We start from the raw sequence: 27,808 nt of genomic DNA on the forward strand, positions 1-27,808 counted from the left end.
TTTCTCCATGTTGAATGCAATCATAAAAAAACAGTTAACAGTTAGTTGACTATCAGATGACTTCATATAGTAAACTGGTCATGAGAAAAATAAAAGTGTGTATAAACCATCTGTAAACACTGTATATTATGATTCTGATTAACAATGTGTTAAGGCCAGGTAAAAGAAAGTGTGATTTGTCTGGAAATCATCTTCTGAGGCTGGCAATATGCCTTTGGGAGTACACATTCCCCCCTATTCAAGGCGAGCCAATGACTGACAAGAACAACAACATGGGTCAGGACTCCCTAAAAATATGCCATTTCGATACAAGTGACCCTAAACATTTAACAGTTCGTCTAACCTGATATGAGAAAGTCATAGCTGTATGGAAGTGGAGTGTTATTAGGGAATCTCAGTCATGTCAGCTATATCAAAGATTTTTTTTTAAATAACTAACCCATTGTCGTTTCCAATGGGAGCAAATTAATCATAGAGGGCAGAACAAGCACGGAGGTGAGCAGAGCCATTAGTGATTATGTATTTGCATATTTCCGTTAGGGAACGCCCACACTGAAATGCCCTCGCACTCCTTCTAAACAATGCATAAATGTTTAAACTTTGGCAAAGGGTAAAGTCTAAAAAACTGTTGTGTCCACAATGTTCGTAACATATTTTAGTTTTGGGAAGAGAACTGTACTGAGATCAAATATATTATTGGAGAGAAAATGAGCAGAATGTCGGCAGGAAACCATCTCCTCCCACTGCCCGCCACTGGGCTTCCTCTCATTACCATATTTGGTGGTGAGTGGAAACGCCAACCGGATGCCTCACATTTATACATCCGGTGAAACATCTGGCTAGTTCTATCTGTGGCAATATCGTATTTGAAGCTAGCAAACGGAAAAATGTTTACCATGTTTTGTAAAACTTTTTATTAATTCGACGAAAATAATGGATATGTTCAGTAAACTGACACATCTCTTTCAACAGGCGTTGGAGACCGTAAGTATTGGTTGACAAGCCCTTTTCGTACTCCACTTCCTGGATTTAACTAGCTGGGTAGATACTGTATGATGCAAGTTAATTGGCTAGCAGCAGCTAACTACTTTTCTTTGACTTTGTCCCATATAAAGTTAGCCAACGGCTAAAAAAGTTAGTTAGCGGCTAAAAGTTAACTATTTACAGACCTAACATTTAGTTAAATGAAGCGCCAAATAACAAGTTGCAGTCTAATCCAACGCGTTAGCTAGCTAGCCAAGTAGTCAATACTAGCTAACAAGATGGTGGCAAGCTATCTAGATTAATTTATTTGGTGTAATATGCTTTTTGAATAATGCCAATGTTATTATGAAGTTGTGTATACGTGTTAATCATTCGGCAAGTATCTAACGTTAGCTTGCTACCTTAAAACTACATATGCCATGGCGTCTGAAATGTTTGTTGATAAAGATTTCCAGCTATCCCATAGAGAGAGAGAGTTAGATTAGTCATCTTTGTATCTCTGATATTAGAAAGCAAGTAGGCAATTTTCTTCTTCACGATTGGCTGAACCCTCCTGATGACCCGGTTGGACATGACTCCAACATAATCACCAGGAGAGATCAGCCAAAGAAGTTGGAAGTCACAACCAGTTAACGACATTAAAATAGTGGAAGCCCTCATTGGCTTTTGCCATGCTATTATAGCTTTTTGGCAACTGGAGACCTCTAACATTCTCTATGGACTAGACTGACCTGACTCCATATTTGCTCAAGTGGAATTCCACAGACATATGATACCACATTCCATCAGTGGGCAACTTTCTTGGGGGATGGGTAGAGTGACAAGCTCATACAAGACAGGACGAAGCGCAACTGATCAATGGAATATGTTTTGTGCTGGATAGGACATAATTATTTAGGCACACATTCTTTGAGCTGAATCATCTCATGTTTCCAATCTTCTATTTTCTAGAGGGAGCCGCCAGTAAATTTATTGGACTCTTTCGTGGACCACTGGAAAGGGATAACCAATTATTACATTGAAACTACTGGTGAGATTGAGACACTGTTGAAATTAAGAAAATGTTGAATACCCCAGATGTGCCACCAAGCGAACTTGGCATGAGTTACATTGCGAACTAACTTGTCGGTAGTAGGTCTATTTCCTTTTAATACTGCTGTCATATTCGGCATGTGTTCATAATGGCCTATGTTGAGAGTGCATTCAACTGTGATGCTTTTCCAGGTCAAACGAGGCCTGTAAAGCAGACAGACATCCCATGGCGATTGAAGCAGATGCTGGATATCTTAGTTTTCGAAGAGGCCCAACAGGGGCAGGAGGAGATGGGCCCTTGTATGGAGTACCTCCTACAGCACAAACTGCTGGAGACCCTCTGCACCCTAGGCAAAGCACAGGTACCACACACACAGCAGGTGAAATGTTGTCATGTGTAGTACGTTTTGATAACCCTCTCTTCGACACTGATCTCTTCGTCCTGCCAGTACCCCCCAGGAATGAACCAGCAGGTCCTGGTGTTCTTCTCCAAGATCCTGGTACAAATCCAAAAGCCAATGCTTCACATCCTCAATGTGTATAGGCCAGTCCAGGTAAGGAGTCATTCGTTCTGGTTATTGTTTGTCACTATGTTGTTGTCTATGGCTGTTAGAAATTCAGGAACTATGCATTCGGGAACTATTCAGACACCTTTTTCCACATTTTGTTACATTAGTCTTATTCTAAAAAATATAAAAAATCCTTCAATCTACAAACAATACCCCATAATGACTAAGCGAAAACAGGTTTTTAGCCATTTTTGGTTATGTATAAAAAATAAATACCTTATTTATATACAGTACCGGTCAAAGTTGTATTTATGTTTACTGTTTTCTACATTGTAGAATAATAGTGAAGACATCATGTAGTAACCAAAATAAATGTTAAACAGATCAAAATATATTTTATTTGCAATTCTTCAAAGTAGCCAGCTTTGAACTCTCTTGGCATTCTCTCACTCAGCCAGTTTCATGAGGTAGTCACCTGGAATACAATTCAATTAACAGGTGTGCTTTGTTAAAAGTTCATTTGTGGAATTTCTTTCCTTCTTAAAGCGTTTGAGCCAATCAGTTGTTGTGACAAGGTAGGGGTGGTATATAGAAGACAGCCCTATTTGGTAAAATACCAAGACCATATTATGGCAAGAACAGCTCAAATAAGCAAAGAGAAATGACAGTCCATCATTATTTTAAGACATGAAGGTCAGTCAATCAGGAAAAATTCAAGAACTTTGAAAGTTTATTCAAGTGCAGTTGCAAAAAACATCAAGCACTATGATGAAACTGGCTCTCGTGAGGACCGCCACAGGAAAGGAAGACCCAGAGTTACCTCTGCTGCAGAGGATAAGTTCATTAGAGTTACCAGCCTCAGCAATTGCAGCCCAAATAAATGCTTCACAGAGTTCAAGTAACAGACACATCTCAACATTAACTGTTCAAAGGAGACTGCATGAATCAGGCCTTCATCAAATCAAATCAAATTTTATTTGTCACATACACATGGTTAGCAGATGTTAATGCGAGTGTAGCGAAATGCTTGTGCTTCTAGTTCCGACAATGCAGTAATAACAAGTAATCTAACTAACAATTCCAAAACTACTGTCTTGTACACACAAGTGTAAGGGGATAAAGAATATGTACATAAAGATATATGAATGAGTGATGGTACAGAGCAGCATAGGCAAGATACAGTAGATGGTATCGAGTACAGTATGTACAAATGAGATGAGTATGTAAACAAAGTGGCATAGTTAAAGTGGCTAGTGATACATGTATTACATAAAGATGCAGTAGATGATATAGAGTACAGTATATACGTATGCATATGAGATGAATAATGTAGGGTAAGTAACATTATATAAGGTAGCATTGTTTAAAGTGGCTAGTGATATATTTACATAATTTCCCATCAATTCCCATTATTAAAGTGGCTGGAGTTGAGTCAGTGTCAGTGTGTTGGCAGCAGCCACTCAGTGTTAGTGGTGGCTGTTTAACAGTCTGATGGCCTTGAGATAGAAGCTGTTTTTCAGTCTCTCGGTCCCAGCTTTGATGCACCTGTACTGACCTCGCCTTCTGGATGATAGCGGGGTGAACAGGCAGTGGCTCGGGTGGTTGATGTCCTTGATGATCTTTATGGCCTTCCTGTGACACCGGGTGGTGTAGGTGTCCTGGAGTGCAGGTAGTTTGCCCCCGGTGATGCGTTGTGCAGACCTCACTACCCTCTGGAGAGCCTTACGGTTGAGGGCGGTGCAGTTGCCATACCAGGCGGTGATACAGCCCGCCAGGATGCTCTCGATTGTGCATCTGTAGAAGTTTGTGAGTGCTTTTGGTGACAAGCCAAATTTCTTCAGCCTCCTGAGGTTGAAGAGGCGCTGCTGCGCCTTCTTCACGATGCTGTCTGTGTGAGTGGACCAATTCAGTTTGTCTGTGATGTGTATGCCGAGGAACTTAAAACTTGCTACCCTCTCCACTACTGTTCCATCGATGTGGATAGGGGGGTGTTCCCTCTGCTGTTTCCTGAAGTCCACAATCATCTCCTTAGTTTTGTTGACGTTGAGTGTGAGGTTATTTTCCTGACACCACACTCCGAGGGCCCTCACCTCCTCCCTGTAGGCCGTCTCGTCGTTGTTGGTAATCAAGCCTACCACTGTTGTGTCGTCCGCAAACTTGATGATTGAGTTGGAGGCGTGCGTGGCCACGCAGTCGTGGGTGAACAGGGAGTACAGGAGAGGGCTCAGAACGCACCCTTGTGGGGCCCCAGTGTTGAGGATCAGCGGGGAGGAGATGTTGTTGCCTACCCTCACCACCTGGGGGCGGCCCGTCAGGAAGTCCAGTACCCAGTTGCACAGGGCGGGGTCGAGACCCAGGGTCTCGAGCTTGATGACGAGCTTGGAGGGTACTATGGTGTTGAATGCCGAGCTGTAGTCGATGAACAGCATTCTCACATAGGTATTCCTCTTGTCCAGATGGGTTAGGGCAGTGTGCAGTGTGGTTGAGATTGCATCGTCTGTGGACCTATTTGGGCGGTAAGCAAATTGGAGTGGGTCTAGGGTGTCAGGTAGGGTGGAGGTGATATGGTCCTTGACTAGTCTCTCAAAGCACTTCATGATGACGGATGTGAGTGCTACGGGGCGGTAGTCGTTTAGCTCACTTACCTTAGCTTTCTTGGGAACAGGAACAATGGTGGCCCTCTTGAAGCATGTGGGAACAGCAGACTGGTATAGGGATTGATTGAATATGTCCGTAAACACACCGGCCAGCTGGTCTGCGCATGCTCTGAGGGCGCGGCTGGGGATGCCGTCTGGGCCTGCAGCCTTGCGAGGGTTAACACGTTTAAATGTCTTACTCACCTCGGCTGCAGTGAAGGAGAGACCGCATGTTTTCGTTGCAGGCCGTGTCAGTGGCACTGTATTGTCCTCAAAGCGGGCAAAAAAGTTATTTAGTCTGCCTGGGAGCAAGACATCCTGGTCCGTGACTGGGCTGGATTTCTTCCTGTAGTCCGTGATTGACTGTAGACCCTGCCACATGCCTCTTGTGTCTGAGCCGTTGAATTGAGATTCTACTTTGTCTCTGTACTGGCGCTTAGCTTGTTTGATAGCCTTGCGGAGGGAATAGCTGCACTGTTTGTATTCGGTCATGTTACCAGACACCTTGCCCTGATTAAAAGCAGTGGTTCGCGCTTTCAGTTTCACACGAATGCTGCCATCAATCCACGGTTTCTGGTTAGGGAATGTTTTAATCGTTGCTATGGGAACGACATCTTCAACGCACGTTCTAATGAACTCGCACACCGAATCAGCGTATTCGTCAATGTTGTTATCTGACGCAATACGAAACATCTCCCAGTCCACGTGATGGAAGCAGTCTTGGAGTGTGGAGTCAGCTTGGTCGGACCAGCGTTGGACAGACCTCAGCGTGGGAGCCTCTTGTTTTACTTTCTGTCTGTAGGCAGGGATCAACAAAATGGAGTCGTGGTCAGCTTTTCCGAAAGGGGGGCGGGGCAGGGCCTTATATGCGTCGCGGAAGTTAGAGTAACAATGATCCAAGGTCTTTCCACCCCTGGTTGCGCAATCGATATGCTGATAAAATTTGGGGAGTCTTGTTTTCAGATTAGCCTTGTTAAAATCCCCAGCTACAATGAATGCAGCCTCCGGATAAATCGTTTCCAGTTTGCAGAGAGTTAAATAAAGTTCGTTCAGAGCCATCGATGTGTCTGCTTGGGGGGGGATATATACGGCTGTGATTATAATCGAAGAGAATTCTCTTGGTAGATAATGCGGTCTACATTTGATTGTGAGGAATTCTAAATCAGGTGAACAGAAGGACTTGAGTTCCTGCATGTTTCTTTCATCACACCATGTCACGTTGGCCATGAGGCATACGCCCCCGCCCCTCTTCTTACCAGAAAGATGTTTGTTTCTGTCAGCGCGATGCGTGGAGAAACCCGTTGGCTGCACCGCTTCGGATAGAGTCTCTCCAGTGAGCCATGTTTCAGTGAAGCAAAGGACGTTACAGTCTCTGATGTCCCTCTGGAATGCTACCCTTGCTCGGATTTCATCAACCTTGTTGTCAAGAGACTGGACATTGGCAAGAAGAATGCTAGGGAGTGGTGCACGGTGTGCCCGTCTCCGGAGTCTGACCAGAAGACCGCCTCGTTTCCCTCTCTTTCTGAGTCGTTTTTTTGGGTCGCTGCATAGGATCCACTCCGTTGTCCTGTTTGTAAGGCAGAACACAGGGTCCGCGTCGCGAAAAACATATTCTTGGTCGTACTGATGGTGAGTTGACGCTGATCTTATATTCAGTAGTTCTTCTCGACTGTATGTAATGAAACCTAAGATGACCTGGTGTACTAATGTAAGAAATAACACGTAAAAAAACTAAAAACTGCATAGTTTCCTAGGAACGCGAAGCGAGGCGGCCATCTCTGTCGGCGCCGGAAGTTACATGGCTGAATTGCTGCAAAGAAACCACTACTAAAGGACTCCAATAAGAATGAGATACTTGCTTGGGCCAAGAAGCACAAGCAATGGACATTAGACCGGTGGAAATCTGTCCTTTGGTGTGATGAGTCCAAATTTGCGATTTTTGGTTTAACTGCCGTTTCTTTGTGAGACGCAGAGTAGGTGAACGGATGATCTCTGCATATGTGGTTCCCACCGTGAAGCATGGAGGAGGTGGTGTGATGGGGTACTTTGGTGGTGACACTGGCTGTGATTTATTTAGAATTCAAGGCACACATAACCAGCATGGCTACCACCGCATTCTGTGAAATACTATTATCTATCGTTGTCTCTTTACCAAGATAAAGTGACATTTTAAATGTGCTTTCCTTAACTGTAAAATTGTCCTCCCAAAATTCCTGACATTGCTCTCAACAGAAGCTGGTTCGTCTGTGTGGTCTTCCGGGATCGCAGACTGAGAAGGAGGAGGCTCAGTTTATGTTTGTTGTTTGCTCCAGGGTGAAACAAGATCCGTATGTTCTCAACTACATTTTAGAGGTACTTTAAAATTCAACCTTTTTGATTTGGTTGTGCATTTTCAAGCACTAAACATGTGTAGGCAAGGGGCATACTGAATAGTAGTACTAATGGTAGAAGTTCGAAAATTAAAAGTAGTGGTAGTAGTACTTTATCACGTCATTAGTTTGACAGTAGTTGACTAGATGTAGTTGATTTCATTGCATCATCTGAAGTAATGTCAATGTATGATTGATTGTATTTATTTATTTTTTACACTGTTTTACTTGTCATGTAGATTAAAAAGGATAATCACTCCAAGAGGTCTATTTCTACCTCTGAGGATACAGAAAAAGGGAGAAGTGGAGAAACTGTGTCTTCCAATTACCCCACAGCTTCCAACCCTGCCTCCACCTCTAGTCCTCAACAGCACTCACCCACTGACTCTCCCTCAACTATTTTCCCAGCCAATGCAGGCCTCATCCATGTCTTGGTCCACTTGAGCAGAAGCCAGGTGTGTTCAGCAAGGACTATTTTACAAACCAATACATAATTCATGAATTTGAGGCTTGTAAATGAACACGCTATCAATAATTTTCTTTGTCTCCTTGTTCAGAAAAGCAGAGTTGCACTGAAAGCATTTGAGAGCTTGCTGCTCCTTGTCAGCATACCAAAGGAAGATACTGCTGTGTGCCTGGCTGAAAGCACCCCACTGTGTCAGCTACTAGCTGAGAGGTTGTGTGAGCTCTTCAGCCAGCTCCCGGCTACGCTGGAGCCTGCAGACATCCACAGTTTCCCCCAGACCCACTGGAAGTGAGTTTAGTGGCCCAGAGCATGCATGAGCACTTACTGGCGAACAATGTACTGAAAGCACAAAATACTCATGATTCTACAAGCCTCTCGTTCAGTTCACCACAAGGGGCTTATTGGCTCTGTAATTTGTGAAACTTGTAAAAGTGTGCTTTAAACAATGTACGTTTGGCATACAAATTAGAGGTCGACCCATTATGATTTTTCCATGCCGATACCGATTATTGGAGGACAAAAAAAGCCGATACCAATTAATCGGCCAATATAAAAAAAGTTTTTATTTGTAATAATGACAATTACAACAATACTGAATATACACTTATTTTAACTTAATATATCAATAAAATCAATTTAGCCTCAAATAAATAATGAAACACGTTCAATTTGGTTTAAATAATGCAAAAACAAAGTGTTGGAGAAGAAAGTAAGTGCAATATGTGCCATGTAAGAAAGCTAACGTTTAAGTTCCTTGCTCAGAACATGAGAACATATGAAAGCTGGTGGTTCTTTTTAACATGAGTCTTCAATATTCCCAGGTAAGAAGTTTTAGGTTATAGTTATTATAGGGCTATTTCTCTCTATACAATTTGTATTTCATATAACTTTGACTATTGGCTGTTCTTATAGGCACTTTAGTATTGCCAGTGTAAAAGTATAACTTCTGTACCTCTCCTCGCTCCTACCTGGGCTCGAACCAGGAACACAGCGACAACCACCACCCTCAAAGCAGTGTTACCCATGCAGAGCAAGGGGAACAACTACTCCAAGTTTCGGAGCGAGTAGCGTTTGAAACGCTATTAGCGCGCACCCCGCTAACTAGCTAGCCATTTCACATCACAGCGTTACACCAGCCTAATCTCGGGAGTTGATAGGCTTGAAGTCATAAACGGCAGAGCTGCTGGCAAAACGCACGATAGTGCTGTTTGAATGAATGCTTATGAGCCTGCTGGTGCCTACCATTGCTCAGACTGCTCTATCAAATCATAGGCTTAATTATAACATAATAACAGACAGAAATGCGAGCCATAGGTCATTAATATGGTCGAATCCGGAAACTATCATCTCGAAAACAAGAAATACGGGACCGTTCTATATTTTATCTAACGGTTGGCATCCATCAGTCTAAATATTCCTGTTACGTTGCACAACCTTCAATGTTATGTCATAATTACGTAAAATTCTGGCAAATTAGTTCGCAATGAGCCAGGCGGCCCAAACTGTTGCATATACCCTGACTGCGTGCAATGAACGTAAGAGAAGTGACACAATTTCACCTGGTTAATATTGCCTGCTAACCTGGATTTCTTTTAGCTAAATATGCAGGTTTAAAAATATATACTTCTGTGTATTGATTTTAAGAAAGGCATTGTTTATGGTTAGGTACACGTTGGAGCAACGACAGTCCTTTTTCGCGAATGCGCACTGCATTATTATATGCAACGCAGGACACGCTAGATAAACAAACTAGTAATATCATCAACCATGTGTGTGATTAAGTTTAATGCTAGCTAGCAACTTACCTTGGCTTCTTACTGCATTTGCGTAACAGGCGGGCTCCTCGTGAGGCAGGTGGTTAGAGCGTTGGACTAGTTATGAAAACTTGAAATCGGCCCTAATTAATCGGCCATTCTGATTAATCGGTCGACATCTAATACAAATAAGATTATTTCTTGGTACATTTGAAACAAGGTCTAGTTGTGACCGCAACCGGACTAAATTTTGAATGACTCGGAATGCGTTGCTTGACTACCATATGGGTGATAAGTTCATTATCGTTCGAACTGCAGCACCCCAAATTTTGTTCTTGAGTTTGTTGAGCAGATGGGCTGTTTATGTTTTGGTTCTACAAAGCTGTGTCCATCATAATGTTCAATAATCAATTCATTACATGAAATCTTGCACCATGTGATTAATTATCAGTTCTAAATGTGGTAATTATTATTATTATTATTTTACTGTCTGTAGCATGATCTATTTTAACTGCACTCATATAGGACAGACAGTTGTTGGTCAAAATACGTCTCCAGAGACACCAGAGGTGCGCATATTAATCATGCTGTAGAATTCATTACAGCCAACAGGTCAAACAAACTGCTAAAATAAACAAGTCACTCAGAAAAATGAATCGTTCATTAAATTATCATTCAACTAAAATCAAACTTAATTTACATTACACATTTTACAAAAGTATATCGTGGATCTATTTATCTGAAACCCACATAATGAATGATTCAGTTGCTTTGCTTTCCTAAGTGTTGTCCACTTGATCTTGCCTTTTATTCCCATCTTCTGACAGATCACTTTGTCCTGTCTTGCAGTTGTCAAATGCAACAACTGTAGTTTAGAAATTTTTATGATCTAACTGCCCCACAATCCAAAATAATAAGGTTGATTATCATCTATCAAAGTAATGAGACCAATTATTTTACAACATTTGACTATGTAGCTGCTTTGTTTTAAAGCAGTAAAGTAAAACTTTTAAACTTCTTCCATTACCACAAAAATACTTAGAGCTAAAGCAATCCCCACAACCTTACTTGTAGAGTTATCATCTTGTTTTGATTTAGTAATGGACCTGATGTTTTGTGCAGTGTTGCATTCTCTCAGAGCGGTATGCAGGAAAGCCAGTCGTTTCCTGGTAGTGAGCACATGGAGAGCTTTTTCGCTTGGCTGGACTTCCTTGACCATCTGATGAGGGAGGCACCAAAGGTAACAACAAATAATAATAATTAAAAAGCAGAAATACTTGACTATTTAATTGAGTTTCCACCAAGAGAGGATGTCGAGTGCATTATATTTGCTGTTTTTGTAGAGCCTCGCTGTGAAATTAGCCAAAGAAATTCACCATTGCTGGCTTGTCGGTGTTCTACAGCATGAGCTGCTCCAAATGTAAGTGACCCCAACTTACATTTTCTCCAATGGGGTTTTGTACATATACAGTGCATTCGGAAAGTATTCAGACCCTTTCACGTTTTCCACATTTTGTTACATTACAGCAAAATTCTAAAATGGATTACATATTTTTTTTCTCATCAATCTACACATAATACCCCATAATGACAAATCAAAAAAAAAAAAGATTTTATTTCTCAAATGATTATTTAAAAAAAAACATCAAATTGACATAACTATTGAGACCCTTTACTCAGTACTTTGTTCAATCTTGGTTTCATCAGACCAGAGAATCTTGTTTTTCATGGTCTGACAGTCTTTAGGTGCCTTTTGGCAAACTCCAAGCGGGCTGTCATGTGCCTTTTACTGAAGTGTGGCTTCTGTCTGTCCACTCTACCATAAAGGCCTGATTGGTAGAGTGCTGCAGAGATGGTTGTCCTTCTGGAAATTTCTCACATCTCCAGAGGAAATCTGGAGCACTGTCATGAGTGACCATTGGGTTCTTGGTCACCTCCCTGACCAAGGCCCTTCTCCCCCGATTGCTCAGTTTGGCCGGGCGGCCAGCTCTAGGAACAGTCTTAGTGGTTTCAAACTTATTCCATTTAAGAATGGAGGCCACTGGTTTTGGACCTTCAATGTGGTAGAATTTATTTTGTACCCTTCCACAGATCTGTGCCTTGACACAATCCTGTCTCAGAGCTCTGCGGACAATTCCTTCGATTTCATGGCTTGGTTTTTGCTCTGACATGTACTGTCAACTGTGGGACCATATATAGATAGGTGTGTGCCTTTCCAAATCATGTCCAATCAATTGAATTTACCACAGGGGGACTCAATGAAGTTGAAGAAAAATCTCAGGGATGTTCAATGGAAACAGGATCCACCTGAGCTCCATTTCGAGTCTCATAGCAAAGGGTCTGAATACTTATGTAAATAAGGTATTTCTGTTTTTTTTATTGTATGACGATTGATGGGAAACAATGATTTAATACATTTTAGAATAAGGCTGTAACAAAATGTGGGAAAAGTCCATGGGTCTGAATACTTTCCGAATGCACTGTACCTGGGACATATGGACTATTATTAAACAGTGGTTTGTGTTTTAGGTCTGAGATGGGCGTGCTGGTGAACACTGCACTGCTGTGCTGCTCGGTGCGTCACATCCAATCCCCTGCCATGGTGGAAGAGCTGGTCTCGTTCCTCCTAGGCAGACAAACACAGAGCGAGCAGCGCTTCGACACAGAGAGTCATGTGCTGCGTTATCAACTTATAGAGCACTGTGACCACATCTCCGATGAGGTAAGCTGAAGATGCTGCTACTGTAGCCCTCAGTAAAGGCTGAACATAAAGACAAGACAACTGGAGTTCACATCTCTCATGTTGCTACTATGAATATAGTTAAGCCATTTGTATTCCCTTGTTCTTCTTTTGGCATACAACACTAAGAAAGTACCAGCGTTATTTCTGGTTACTGCTGGTGACATGTGCTGTACTTTCTCTCTGCCTCCTAGATCAGTATCACTACTCTGCTCCTGTTTGAAGCGCTTCTACAGAAGCCTCACAGGGACATTCTCTTCAACCTGGTCCTGAGGAACCTGGAGAACCGCTGCTACTTGACACGCACTCTGGGGGGAGGGGATGATTGCAGGCATTTCACTGACACTGATCCCGTGGAGGAGAACGAGTGAGTTAACTCATCCAGAGGTAGAGCTCCAATGGACAGATGACCTCTCTGTAGGGGCTAATAAAAATCAAGGTTGTTACGAGCCATTGTAACATTGTAATTGTGTGAATTGCATAGTTCATCATGACTATGACTAGTTCATGACAGACCAAATGGAGTATACAGTCATCAATACCACTCAGGAATGGCTTCTATACTATCCATATATTTTTGTGTTCCCCCTGTACCTGAACAGAGAACTAGAGGAGGACCCTTTCTTCACTGACATGTACGGCGAGGATGAATTCAACAGCTCAGAGCAGCTTCTGCATCGACCACAGCTCATCAGAAAACATCGCTGCAGTGGGCAAACTCAAGCATTGGACATTGTAAACAGGTGCCATTAAACACAAAATGAAATAGAACACGGATACATTTCTCTATGCAGTTAATTTTATTACTGGTGGTTAATTGAGTCTAGGCACAACATTCATCCCCTCATTCGGGTCATAAAGAACTGATCAGACATCTCTCATGAAGGAACTACTTTTTGTATTTTAGCAGCTATAACTCGCTTTACAGTTTTTAAACTTTACACTGTCGTTTTGTTTTGCAGTTTTCTGTGTTTGGTCCCTCAAGAAGCAAAAACCTCTCAACATGTCCAAGGTGCCCGATATGAAACTTATGTCCATGATGCTCATGAGCAGGTGAGCGGAGAACTTCAAGTAGTGAAAGTCATTACCACGAGTAGCATAATTGCATAAATTGAGGTCTCAGATCTAATGCAAAACATCAGATTTTGTTTTCTTTTTTTACATCTAGTTTAAAGAGTGCACTGCATTCTTGCTCGATTGGGATTGGCCGGAGTCCCTCAAACCAACCGAGTTGTCTGTATCCAGTTCTGACTTTTTCGAAGGTCACTTCCTCAAAGTCCTGTTTGACAGAATAGGCCGGATCCTTGAGCAGGTAGCCTTCAAGGGATTTATTTTTGTATTTTGTTCATTGGTCCACTGTTGATACTATCCCAAAATGTTTTGCATGTCTGCAATCAAGCTCTCAAGATGGCGCACTTTCAGTACAACTGTGTTTTGTATATGGTACAATTATTGCATAGTCATCATAATACATTAGTGACCACCATGAGTGCTGTGTTTAGTCACAAACATCCCCTCACTTGTGACGTGTGTGTCTCTCTCTCTCTTAGCCCTATGAGCTGAACCTCCAGGTGACATCTGTGTTGTCCAGGCTGGCCGTGTTCCCTCACCCCCACCTCCATGAGTACCTGCTGGACCCCTACATCATCCTGGCCCCTGGAGTCCGCTCCCTGTTCTCTGTGCTCATCAGGGTGGGTGACCACTACACTCACCTCCTTCCTTGTCTTTGAATTTTTACTGAGCTATAGTTTTCAAATACATTGCTAATTATGTTTCTCCTGGTTTGACAGGTGATAGGAGAACTGATGCAGAGGATCGAGGTGATCCCAAACTTCACAGAGAAGCTTGTGCATGTCCGAAGACAGCTGATGGGCCTGGATGGGGAGTCTGGGTAAGTGCCATAGAGAAACAAAGTGCATTTGTTAAGTATTCAGACACCTTAACTTTTTCCAAATTTTGTTACATTACAGCATTATTCTAAAATGAATTTAAATGTTTTTCCCCCTCATCTACACACTACCCATAATGACAAAGCAAAAACTGTTTTTTATACCTTTTTTGCTAATTTATAAAAACTGATTACATTTTACGTAAGTATTCAGACCCTTTACTCAGTACTTTGTTGAAGCAGCGATTACAGCCTCGAGTCTTCTTGGGTATGACGCTACAAGCTTGGCACACCTGTATTTGGGGAGTTTCTCCTATTTTTCAAAGTAGATCCTCAAGCTCTGTCAGGTTGGATGGGGAGTGTTGCTACACAGCTATTTTCAGGTCTGTCCAGAGATGTTCAATCGGGTTCAAGTCCGGACTTTGGCTGTGCCACCCAAGGACATTCAGAGACTTGTCTCGAAGCTACTCCTGCGTTGTCTTTTCTGTGCTTAGGGTCGTTGTCCTGTTTGAAGGTGAATGTTCGCCCCCTTCTGAGGTCCTGAGAACACTGGAGCAGGTTTTCATCAAGGATCTCTGTACTTTGCTCTGTTCATCTTTCCCTCTATCCTGACTAGTCTCCTAGTCCCTGCTGCTGAAATACATCCACACAGCATGATGCTGCCACCATCATACTTCACCGTAGGGATGGTATTGGCCAGGTGATAAGCAGTGCCTGGTTTCTTCCAAACGTGACAAATTGCATTCAGGCCAGAGAATCTTGTTTCTCATCGTCAGTCCTTTAAGTGTCTTTTGGCGAACTCTAAAGGCTGTCATGTGCCTTTTTACTGAGGCGTGGCTTCTGTCTGGCGCCTCTACCATAAAAGCCTGATTGGTGGAGTGCTGCAGAGATGCTTGTCCTTCTGGAATGTTCTCCCATCTCCAGAGGAACTCTGTCAGAGTTACCATCGAGTTCTTGGTCACCTCCATGACCAAGGCCCTTCTCCCAATTGCTCAGTTAGGCTGGGCTGGCCAGAGTCTTGGTGGTTCCAAACTTCTTCCATTTAAGAATGGAGGCCGCTGTGTTCTTGAGGACCTTCAATGCTGCAGACAATTTGTTTCTGGTACCCTTCCCCAGATCTGTACCTCAACATAATCCTGTCTCGGAGCACCTGAGCTCAATTGAGTCTCATAACAAAGGGTCTGAATACGTTTTATTTTTAGTACATTTACAACCAGTTTTCGCTTCGTCATTATGGGGTATTGTGTGCAGATTGAGGACCTTTTTTCAATTTAAAAAAAATAATCAATTTTAGAATAAGGCTAATGTAACAATGTGGAAAAGGGGTCTGAATACACACTGTATATATTAGTTGAAATTAATTATTTGGTAAGTGTGTGCGTCCTGAATGTGATGTAGTGGTTAACCTGATCACCATGCACGCTGAATGAAGTTATATTTTCAATGCAATATGTGCGTAAAACACTTGTGCAATATAAAAAAGGTGTAAATGCCATTCATGTGCGTTGACCGGCCACTACACCAATACATGTGTTCTTCCTAATAACAAAAACCACCCTCCTGAGAAGCAGACTGAGGAAATGACAATGATTTTGTGTGGATCTTGCCTCCCCAGAGTGGATCACATGCCCCTGCTTAAGGGAGTGATCATCCTGGAGGAGTTTTGTAAGGAGCTGGCAGCCATTGCCTTTGTCAAACTTCCTGCCAACAACACAAACTTGCAGAACACTGACACCTTGTGAATCCTTGAACGGAACACTCAGTCAGACGGACGACACCAGTCACAGCTGCTTACTTCTGTTGGTTGCACGAGTAAACAAAGCCATAGATGACCAGAGGTACAAGGGCATTAATTGTTTTTCAAAGATGGAGAATAGCAAATGTGTAAGATTCATCTCCATTTTTAAGTTTATTGTAAATGCTGAAATGTTTTGCTTTGAGTTTAGCTTATGTTACATAATGACTATCTTAAGCAAATTATCACACCTGGAAGTAATGTATGCAGTCGGTCAAATCAATGTAAAAGGTTGCGTTCCATCTTGTCTTTGTAACAGTTGCGTATATAAGATTGCTGTAGGCTATCCCTGGTTCCTGAGATATTAAAACATGTATTAGAATGAGGATTGAGCCGGTATTCATAGTGCTTATGTAGGATCATGTTCATTATGGACTAAACTGATCCTGGGTCAGCACTTTTAATGAAGCTTGATACATGTTCATCTGGGCTGTGAGACTGGTTGGAACAACCTAAAACTGTGCGTCATCCAGTTTAACTATTGATACTTTCTGTTTGCATGGCGATGAGTCTATCCTGGAGGCAGAACAGAGCGGTTTCCGCTAGATGGGCCAGGTACAAAGTCTAAATAAATGAATACCCAAAAAGCAAATGTTTTAATACAAGGTTAGGTTTAAAAGACTTGTACTTCGTGGCTGTGCCAGCTAGCAACCACTCTGGAGTTGCTTCCAGAACAAGATTCACGACAAAAAACACTAACCTGTGCTTGCCTTTTCTCACGTTTTATTTCTGTGTTGAGGTGATGTCTGGTGTCTTATGTGGACCAGGGTCACAACACATCGGTCTTAATACATTGTTTTAAACATCAGTCTCTGTACAATCCTTTGTAAAGTATGATCATGCCACTTAACAATTGAGATGAGCCTCAAAGTATTTAGCTTGAATTTTAAATAGACTCAGCGACATGAGCAGCAGTGCAACCAAATATAATGCTGAGAGTATCTGCATTGAAGTTTGCGTCCCTCTACTACAATGTGATAGCTGAAGAGATTATTTTTGCTTCGTACTCTGTCAGAAGCCACAATGTCATATTGCTGAGTCAACCTGTCATAACAGTCATTTGATTTTTCTGCATTGGTATTAGATTTCATGTGGCTTATCTAAAATGGATCATATGAAGCTAGATCATGATTGGTAGCTGAATGTAGTTTTTGAATAATAGCAGACTTGATTGAACGTTTGATCAAAAGGTTATAGACCCTATTCTGTATTGCAGTCCATTTTTCACAATCTTTTCCAGCAGTTTTCGGAATGGTGGTCCTGTGTGGCTGTTGCAACGCCAGGGTTGTGGGTTGATTCCATGGGGGACCAGTACGAAAAAGTCCAAATGTACTCACTTATGTCAGTCGCTCTGGATTAGTGTTTGCTAAATGACAAATGTACAAATTGATAAACGTTTTAATGTCTGCTCTCAAAGGTACATATGTCTTTTGGCCGCTCAGACAGGTACTTGCCCCACGTATTCCCAAAATCATCTTCAAGAAAAAAGTGTATTGTTTTTGGAATGTCATTTCACCACCTCCCTTAGTAGAGACTATGCACTGGAAGGAAGGACCCAGTAGTTATTCTCTGTTGAATCTTGTCTCTTAGCTGAGGATTCTCCACTTTGTACCACTGAAAGCGAGGGCTCTCGATCAGTGGTGGTTGACTGGTGTGTGGCCCCTCCCCAGTGTGTTCCAAAGACACCACTGTGTTGAAGCAGAGTCCATCTGTCTTCCCAGGGACCCTTCCATTGTGCTGTAGTCCCAGGATTCCCCTTGTGTTGACGTTGAGGTCGTAGTAGGAAGAGGGCATGGCCTCTTGTACCAATGTGTTGGCCGCCCATGTGACTGTGTGGGTTTTCACAGACACGGCCACAGGGAGGTGCAGGTCCTTAATGTTGCCCAAAAGGAGCCAAAGCACCCCATCAGAGCTGCTGAAAGTGAGAAGAAGTCGCTGCACAACAACATGGCAGCACATGTCTATAGGGTGAGCCACAGGATGCCAGGGCTTCTTTCTGTATTTCAGGGCGGTATCGATGAGTCTGAGGATGTCACGACCCCTCAAGGTGAGTGGGGAGTCTTGGTCCCACCACTGAGCCTGGAGAGACTCTGCATCAGCCTCTGCCATCGTCTTTAGGGAGCCTCCTAAGGGAGGAAAATATGCAGGAACAGCAGTGAAAAGTAACTAATCAATGCTGCCGACTCCTGAGGAACAAGAAGTTCAAAACTTGACAAATTTACTTGTTGGAAGTCACGTTGAAAGTCACTGAGCTCTTCAGTAAGGCCATTCTGCAAATGTTTGGCTAGGGAGATTGCATGGCTGTGTGCTTGGTTTTATACACCTGCAACAGATGTGGCTGAAAGGTGTGTGTGTATATACCCACCCACTTATTCTTGAAGAATATAAGCTGAGCACAACTAAGCCTGCTATTTGTATGAAAAGATGAAATACGTGGATAAACTGTTTTACCTGTAATCTCCGCCAAGAAAACGAATCGGATCCACTGCGGCCCCTGTTCTTGGACCAGAACCAGGGTAATGGGTTTGCAGTCGAATCCAGCCTCTTCCTTCACTTCCCTTCTCATGGCCTCCACAATGCTCTCTCCCTCTTCCATACGGCCAGCTGGAAGGTACCACTGTTTGTAGCAATTCTCCTTGGCCTCCTGCACCATGAGCACCTCATTCTGCAAATGCAGGTGACACAGGTGACACACAATTGGATGCACTTTGATGAAAAGTGTAATGAGATGTCTTTAAAAAAAAAATAAACAGTACCAGGAACTATTCATACCCCTTGCAGACCTTACTCCAGAATGACATTCCTGAGGGGGCATGTTAAATCCATGGGGAGCGCTAATAAAATTGTTCTGTTCAAATGTACAAACATTTATCTGTGCGGCATCGTGCATTTTGTCCCCCCCACACCAAACGCGATCATGACACGCAGGTTAAAATATCAAAACAAACTCAACCAATTATATTAATTTGGGGACAAGTCAAAAAGCATGTATGGCAATTTAGCTAGTTAGCTTGCACTTGCTAGCTAATTTGTCAAATTTAGCTAGCTTGCGGTTGCTAGCTAATTTGTCCTGGGATAAACATTGAGTTGTTATTTTACCTGAAATGCACAAAGTCCTCTACTCCGACAATTAATCCACACATAAAACGGTCAACCGAATCGTTTCTAGTCATCTCTCTTCCTTCCAGGCTTTTTCCTTCTCTGGACTTTATATTGTGATTGGCAACTTTTCATAAATTAGGTGCAATACCGCCACTGAAATCGTTCATCTCAGTCACCCACGTGGCTATAACCAAGGAGATGGCATTTGGGTACCTGCTTCTACAAACCAATGAGATGGGAGAGGCAGGACTTGCAGTGCAATCTGTGTCAGAAATAGAACCGATTTCTATTTTAGCCCTTGGCAACACAGACGCTTGCGAGCACAATAATTGAACAGATTTCTAAATATATTTTGCAACGCTTGCGCACGTGAGTAGTGTGGTCAGCCTGTTTGTAGCGTCCATTTGCTGTTGCTGGCTGGCAGTGGTTGCGATTTCCATTTGCAAGAATGTGCGAGCCACAAACTCTGCTTCCACTGGTTCAGTTTTGGTTAGATCCAACAATGGCTTGACCTTGTTCACACCCTAAAGTCTCAGGATCCATGGGACAGATCTTCCACCAGTTGACTATTTCCTTCAATAAATCGTGATGACATTTCCCCCAGCACGGCATCCAAAGTACTGAAAAAAAAGTTTACACTCCCTATCGTCTCCATAATCATGCTGACCCACTGTGCATTCAACTACATACTCTTCCAGAGTTTCTCATCAGTATCTGTTGTTTACTTGGAGCTGAGGTGCTCATGCCCTCCTGGCATGCCTCCCAAAGGTTTTCAAATTCATTGTCACACTGGAGTTTTTCAACGCACTTGGATAAGTTTGATACCGACGTGCAGATCAGTTGCTGTGTTCAGAAATGGAAACCCAGAATTGAAAGTCATGTTAGCAATAAACTCAAAGTTTGGCTCTATCGCTGCTTACAATAAGCCTTGGCCTCAAGTCTCACATCTGTGCCATATACGTGAGTAGACTCGATTTTACAGAGCTGTTTACTTGATTTCACGGTCACTTGATTTCAAAATTACGGACACTGTGCCGAGGTGGCCAGAGCATCTCTGATCAAGTAGTCTTAAGTTTTCCCCAGTGTGCTGTGCAGCAGCCGTGGGTTTCCCAAATAATTTGTACAGGGAGCTACACACATTGAAAAATGCATTCTGCCTCCTCAGTCGACCTAGCGTGCACCCCATTTCAAATGCAGTTGGTGATTTAAAGTTATCACGTGGCATTAAGTGATTCAATTGATCTTGCAATATTTTCTGCACAACCCCGTGTTTCACGGACATCACACTAACCCCGTCGTAGCATTGACTTAGAATATTTAATGCTGAGGCCAACATTTGTTAGCTCTGAGATAACAAGGTTAGTAAGTGATAAAGCATCACATTGTTTGCTTGTTGCCATTGGCAGCAACCGCTCTCGCACACTATTTGCGTCTACAGATCGAATAACAATAAATGTTAATCACATCCAGTTGGATCTTTGGTTCCATCTACTTTCAATGTATACCACAATTCACCAATTTCCTCTGACAATTTTGCGAGCTATGATTTCATTCTGAAGGTCATGATGTATTGTATTACGTGGAATTGTGCTAAATGATTTTGCAAGTTCCTTGCCTTTTCTCAAGTTACTGCTTCCTCCTCCTCAGTCAATTGCATCCAAACTCCTTCCCAAAGGACGCTCATTTACTGCAATAAACTCCCAAGGTCCACAATCCCTGAAATAATTTATTAGCTGCTCAGTATTCACAGGAGTGGATTTCTTTCCATTGCGCTTCATGTTTCTCAATCATGCATTTCACATGCTTTTTAAAGAGGTATGCTTCCCCGCCCTTTAGTGTTGTCATTGGCATGTTTCCAAGTTGAGTAGCCAGTTTGAGTGAAGCTCTATCCAAATTAGTATTGGAGCAGAGGATAACAGCATCTGCCCTGCGAGAATATTCAAGCCACTCTGTTCTTGAACCAGGAGCTTTCTACTGAAAATGCGGCACAGGTAAGTGTCGAGACAAACCTGTGCTGGCTCCTCACAGATGTTGTCAGGTGCTAGTGGCTGGGGTAACAGAGGTGCAGGTGTTTGTTGTGATGTTACCCTCATGCTGCTGGTGCTAGGCCATGGCTCGTTTCGATCTTGTTGGTCAGCAGGCGGCGAGGGGAATGGGTGGGTATTGCATTTGCTGCTCTCCTCAACCTCTGGTCAGGCTACTCGGCATCGGTTTCACCATGGTCCTCAGTTTTTGCTCTTGGCAGCACCCAGCCATTTTTGGATATCCTTGCTGATCAAAGCTTTGCCGACTAGCTTTATTCAGTGCGCCACAACCAAAGCTTAAAAGCTAGCTGCAGCTGTCTGCAAAAGTGGAAAACAGATGTACAGTTTACCCCGCCCTGGGATCCAATTAGCTACCTAAACAAGGTAATGAAGGCGGTACCTTATGATATTGCATGGCTAGGTGCCAAATCATATTTTGGGATAACTAAATGATTATTACTGGCAGGTTCTTCCATCTCATCCAAAGAACTCTGTAGTTCGGTCATTGGGTTCTTGGTCACCTCCCTGACCAAAGTCCTTCTTGCCCAGTTGCTTAGTGTGGTTGGATGTCCAGTCCTAGGCAAAGTAGTTTGACATTTCTTCCATTTCCCAATGATGGAGACCACTGAGTCCTTGGAAACGTTCAACACTCTAGAAATTGTTTTATACCTGTCATGAAGTTGCCCTCTGGGTACAGCAAGCCCCATCCTCCTCTCCCTGCCTCCCCCTTTCCTCCTTCAACTAGACTGCTGTGGTCAGAGAGAGGTCGTAAATTCCTGATGATCTCCTCATGGCAACACAGTATAGAGAGAGTGAAGTTTCATAGAGAACAAAGGAATTTCTTCCACCCCAGAACAACGTTTATGTTTTCCGGAGAAGGTATAAAAGATTGGTGAAGGGCCTCCCAGTGGTTAAGGGCGCTGTACTGCAGCGCCAGCTGTGCCACCAGAGACCCTGGGTTCGCACCTAGGCTCTGTCGTAACGGGGAGGTCCGTGGGTTGACGCACAATTGGCCTAGCGTCGTCCGGGTTAGGGAGGGCTTGGTCGGTAGGGATATCCTTGTCTCAACGCGCACCAGCGACTCCTGTGGTGGGCCGGGTGCAGTGCGCGCTAACCAAGGTTGCCAGGTGTTTCCTCCAACACATTGGTGCGGCTGGCTTCCGGGTTGGATGCGCGCTGTGATAAGAAGCAGTGCGGCTTGGTTGGGTTGTGTATCGGAGGACGCATGACTTTCAACCTTCGTCTCTCCCGAGCCCGTATGGGAGTTGTAGCGATGAGACAAGATGGTAGCTACCAAAAAAAACAAATTGGGGAGATAAAGGGGTATAATTTAAAGAAAAAATAAAGATCGGTGAAGAATCCGGCTACGAACTAGTCCGTTTGTTACAACTTGGGGAAGCTCATGGGAGACTGTGTGGCCACATTACCATAACTATGTTCATATAATAGCCTCATGAGGTTTACATCTAATTGTTGTATAAGATGAATGAGTATGATACTGTTTGTAAAATTGTGTAATGTGATTTTGGACTGTAATGAAGGAAACTCCAATTCCCTTTTGAGTTTAAATAAATCAGAGGACCGCCCATGAGCCCAGTTAGTGTCAAGCATCCTGGGACAGCCCTTTTCTGCAATTCTGAATACAACCAACTTTGAGAAATTCTAATCAGACCATGTTTTCCTCCATTACGAGGGGACAAAGGTTGCAGACCATTGCTGAATCTTTTAACCATACCACGTGGTTAAACTCTTAGACTATCAATACCAACAGAATAAGAACAAGTCTTTGATATTAATTACTAGTCTGCAGCTAGGAATTCGGTATCATTGAACGCGAAGAACGACAACCGCCGAAATATCCAATCTATAACGGAATTACTGAATGTCACTCTGAGCAATCCACTCTAACCACGACAGAGAGAGAGGACAGAAACTAACTTTTCAACAAAGATCAAGACGACACACTGAGCGTAAATATATATACATTGATTGCAATTGTTCCCGAATGAGTGAGTGAGCGTTCAGGTGTAAAGGATTAGCATTTCAATTGTTATTAACTCTGTGACTTCTTGGTCGACCCCCACTTCCCTTTTGTCTAACAAGCCGCAATGCCGGTTTAGCCCACTAGGGCACATTCTCCTATCATTTCTTGTAACCATATTTACTGTTTGTTTATGCATTTCTGTGAATTACTTAATAAATGATTTAAGACAATTGATATGGATGACTCAGTGAAGACTGGGTTCGTGCAGATAACCAACAATTTACGACGTTTGGAATGAGACTAACGTGAGGTAACGTAAATAATTCATCAGAAGACTATTGATCAGATATGAAAATATCTGAAAGGTTATATTGGGAAATTATAACCTTGTAATCTGAATATTTTCCTTGGTGCCCCGACTTCCTAGTTACTTAGTTACATGATTAATCATTTAGATCGCGTAATACTAATTATAGAGAATCTTTGATAAAAAACAAAGTCTAAAATTTAATGACAGTAAAGACACGACATTCCCTTCCCCAGATATGCCTCATCACAATTCTCTCTGAGATCTATGGACAATTCCTTGGACTTCATGGAATAGTTTCTGCTCTGATGTGCACTGTGGGACTTTATATAGACAGGTGTGTCTTTCTAAATCATGTCCAAACAATTGAATTGGCACAGGTGGACTCAAAGTTTGGTGTGACATCAAGGATGATCAAAGGAATATGGATGCACCTGAGCTCAATTTGGAGTGTCATAGCAAAGGGGCGTGAACACAAATCAAAACTTATTTCTGTATTTCATTCTGTGTTAATTTCTAAACATGTTTTCACTGTCATTCTGGGGTATTGTGTATATGTGTGTGTAGATGGGTAAGAAATCTATTTTGAATTCAAGCTGTGTTAAGTCAAGGGGTATCAATTCCATCAGTACATTTATTTTAGACAAAGGCCACAGAAGTCTAATGTCCTTAGGCCATGTGGACTTCTGCATGATAGAATAGTAACGTGTCAGGTTAGTAAGTGACCTAATTAACTAACTTAGCTCTTTAGCTTGGTGAATTAATCCCTTATCCTTACAGAGTTCATTGCTCACTACCTTTTCATTGAAGATGACAGCGCTGACGATGTAGGTTATCGTTTTCCTCAAGGCAACTGCTTGGACCTCTGCGGGTGCCGAATCGAACTCGTCGTTCACTTCTAGTCCTTCACCATTTAAAAGCTTTTCCACATCATTGTTCACATTCATAACTGCAGGTGACCCCACAGGACAAGCCTGGTCCCTGCAAAGAGATGCATAGAAAGTTGCACATCCCATCTATGCTCCCAACAATTTAATGGGTAAATCTCAATCACCGTTTCAAAATGTTGGTTTATTCATAACATTTTTGGAGCATTTATTTTCTGTTAATCAATACCTCCACAAACATTTTTGGGTGTCAGCTAATGCTTTTCACTGAATTATTGTAACATTAGGACATACACTGAGTATACCAAACATAAGGAACACCATAATATTGAGTTGTGCACCCCACCACCCCCTTTTGCTCTCAGAACAGCCTCAATTCACTGGGGCATTGACAAGGTGTCAAAAGCATTTCACAGGGATGCTGGCCCATGTTGACCCCAATGCTTCCCACAGTTGTCAAGGTGGCTGGATTTCCTTTGGGTGGTGGACCATTCATGATACACAAGGGAAACTTAACCCAGCAGCGTTAGTTCGACACACTCAAACCGTGCACCTACTACCCTACCCTGTTCAAAGGCACTTAAATATTTTTCCTTGCCCCATTCTCAATGACCCACATTCTCAATTGTCTCTTTTTTTAACCTGTCCTCCCGTTCATCTACACTGATTTGAAGCGGATTTCATGAGTGACATCAAAAAGGGGTCATAGCTTTCACCTGGTCAGTCTCATGGAAAGATCAGGTGTATACTCAGTAAGCTCAAGAAAAAAAGGTACATTTTTGTTTAGGTTGGTGACAGGTGTGTGTCAGTTGGCAGAAAGAGTCAGATGATACAAAATGTAAGCTAATGTTTAATGAATGAGGCATGGCCCTATCTATAAACCATGCCCAAGTCAAGAAAGCTTACCAGCAGCACTTGCTACACTGAGCCTACCGGCGGGTGCTTTTTCAAAGCTTATGTCAGATGCTCCGGTGAGTAATTGGCTCCAATGAGTAATTTGCTCAATATTAGGAGTTGAGAAATAAATTTGACATCAGCTAGCACGTTGTGGAACACACCTTCCACGTCGTTCATTATTTTCCATAGAATGCATAGCCCCTTGTTGATAAATTATAGCCATGGAATAAAAGTGATAAATACATTTGCTGCTAGAAATCTGTTCAACATCCACTGCAGTAGCTGGCAAATTAAATAGATAGCTACAGTAGTAGCCATGGTAACCAAACACTTGCTTTCATCAGTCCTAGTTTGCTATTATGAAAATCTAATTCAACAATACCGATGTTTTCAATTAGACTTTTGCTTTAAAAAGCAGCTCAAACGAAATGTTGTAAGAATGAACTATAGCCATTGAATTCTGCTGTGCCGATATAACATGCGTTATAGGGAAATAATGCACGCTCTAGAATGCCCTTCAAGCCAATAAGAAATGAGTATTCAACAATGCCATGGTATAACGTCCTAGAACACACGCTATATTTGTATACTTCAATGGCTAGAGTTAATTCTTAATGTTCTATGTTTGAGCGGCGTTTGAAAAAGTCTAATTGAAAACATTATTGGCATTGTCAAATTTGATTGTCAGTGGCAAGCTTGGACTGATCGATTGGTTAGCTCAACTAGCAAGTCTGTTTGGTTACCATGGGGACTACTTTAGCCATCTAGTAAACTTGCTATGTACTTCAGTGGATGTTGAACACATTTCTACTGTCAAATGTGTTAAATTATAGCCATGGTATTAAAGGGTATAATCAACTCGGGGCTCTATGTGTACTCTGGAAAATAATGCAATTCCATGGAAGGTCAGTTCCACTCTGCCAGCGGGTCTTAGAACGCACTTTTCATGTAGTTCATTATTTTCCATAGACTGCATATCCCCTCGTTGATTATCCCTTTCAAACAATTAAGCAATAAGGCATCCTTGGGGGTTTGATATATGGCCAATATATCACGGCTAAAGGGCTATTCTTACGAACAACGGATACAGCCTTCTGCTGTGGTATATTGGCCATATCACAAAACCCCAAGATGCTTTATTGCTAATATAAACTGGTTACCAACGTAATTACAGTAGTAAAAATAAATGTTTTGTCATAGCCTTGGTATACCACGGCTGTCGGCCAATCAGCATTCAAGGCTCGAACCACCCAGTTTATAATGAGACATTTCACTGGATGTATAAATGTGAAGCATCCGGTTGGCGTTTCCACTCACTACCAAATATGGTGGTAAGAGGAAGCCCAGTGACCGGCAGTGGGAAAGGAGAAGATGGATTTTGGCCGAAATTCTGCGAATTTTCTCATCGACGAAACATTTGATCTCAATACAGTTCCGTTTCCAAAGCTATAATCGGTTACTAACAGAGTGGACTAAGTTTAGTAGATTTTACCCTTTGACAAATATTTCCTTGTACAGATATTGGCAATGACATGTTAATTAATATTCAGTGGCTAAAATTTCGCATGCAAGTATCGCTTTTCCGGCGGCAAGTAGCCAGCCTGTCGCAGTGGGCCAGTATCCTAATTAAAGTTCACTGGTTCGAATACACGTGTGACAAGGTCAAAACTGTCGGCTTGAGCAAGTTACGTGACCCTAATTTCTCCAGGTGCGCCGTATTATTATGGATGCCCCTATAAAACACTACATTGTACCTATCTGGTATATTTAAAGACATATCGTAGGTGCGCTACTGTAGCTAGGACAGCCATTCAGCATTGTTTTGATGTCGCTGTTGAATGGGCGTGCAAATTAACGTCTCGACATTACCAAAGTAACAATTAGAAATTACATTTGGTGGTATTTATACCAATTACCTTCACTGAAGTGACATCAACTTTGACCGTCGGACTCGGCTGGCGTGTTTACTTGACAGGTGAGCTCAGCTAATCTTACTAACATCGGCCTCTTTACGTCCTTGACTAGTTGAGAGGCTTTGATGTGTTGCAAGAAACGCTAATATTGAGTCTGTGCCTCAGACTTCAAGGCGGCACCCTACACTGGTTGGATATCCCGGTTTCGATTTGAACGAATCATGACCTATTGTTTTTACAAAGGACCGCCCCAGCACTTTCAGCTCCAGCAAGCTCTTCCGGGATAACTCACACAGTAGCTAACAAGCACAGACGTTTGGAGTTCCTACATCGTTTGCCGTTAACATCATGCATAGTGCGCATAAATCATCACACACATTTCGAAACGTTATAACAACCCGTCTACGCGAAAACGAGTAACATATTAGACAACTGTAACCTGTGAAACGTTACAATCTTGTGGCTACCAAGTAGAAACTAATGTTAGTTAGCATAGCTAACGTTATTTAGCATTGTTCGGC

General features: G+C 42.5%; 2 protein-coding genes across 4 annotated transcripts; one reads left to right on the top strand and one right to left on the bottom strand.

Moving 5' to 3' along the window:
• Positions 1 to 804: 804 nt before the first annotated feature.
• On the top strand, positions 805 to 16,981 carry LOC139411254 (FHF complex subunit HOOK interacting protein 2B). 2 transcript variants are annotated; one of them, XM_071157301.1, is made up of 17 exons: positions 805 to 984; positions 1,936 to 2,014; positions 2,209 to 2,378; positions 2,466 to 2,570; positions 7,394 to 7,513; positions 7,770 to 7,985; positions 8,088 to 8,284; positions 10,873 to 10,990; positions 11,094 to 11,170; positions 12,280 to 12,472; positions 12,685 to 12,857; positions 13,093 to 13,233; positions 13,453 to 13,543; positions 13,659 to 13,802; positions 14,041 to 14,181; positions 14,281 to 14,381; positions 15,994 to 16,981. In XM_071157301.1, the coding sequence occupies exons 1-17, from the start codon at positions 934 to 936 to the stop codon at positions 16,118 to 16,120; spliced, it is 2,244 nt and encodes a 747-aa protein (XP_071013402.1). In that variant the 5' UTR covers positions 805 to 933; the 3' UTR covers positions 16,121 to 16,981. The 2 variants fall into 2 exon arrangements, with proteins under 2 accessions (XP_071013402.1, XP_071013401.1); XM_071157300.1 differs by having other exon boundaries at positions 820 to 984; positions 10,849 to 10,990.
• On the bottom strand, positions 14,280 to 27,494 carry LOC139411255 (nudix (nucleoside diphosphate linked moiety X)-type motif 18). 2 transcript variants are annotated; one of them, XM_071157302.1, is made up of 4 exons: positions 27,291 to 27,494; positions 24,388 to 24,571; positions 18,625 to 18,838; positions 14,280 to 18,299 (listed from the first exon to the last, which is right to left on the bottom strand). In XM_071157302.1, the coding sequence occupies exons 2-4, from the start codon at positions 24,535 to 24,537 to the stop codon at positions 17,698 to 17,700; spliced, it is 966 nt and encodes a 321-aa protein (XP_071013403.1). In that variant the 5' UTR covers positions 24,538 to 24,571; positions 27,291 to 27,494; the 3' UTR covers positions 14,280 to 17,697. The 2 variants fall into 2 exon arrangements, with proteins under 2 accessions (XP_071013403.1, XP_071013405.1); XM_071157304.1 differs by lacking the exon at positions 24,388 to 24,571 and having other exon boundaries at positions 17,114 to 18,299; positions 27,291 to 27,429.
• Between the last annotated feature and the right edge of the window lie 314 nt (positions 27,495 to 27,808).

This window comes from Oncorhynchus clarkii, chromosome 6 (genome assembly GCF_045791955.1).
Source record: "Oncorhynchus clarkii lewisi isolate Uvic-CL-2024 chromosome 6, UVic_Ocla_1.0, whole genome shotgun sequence".
Classification (NCBI taxonomy): domain Eukaryota; kingdom Metazoa; phylum Chordata; class Actinopteri; order Salmoniformes; family Salmonidae; genus Oncorhynchus; species Oncorhynchus clarkii.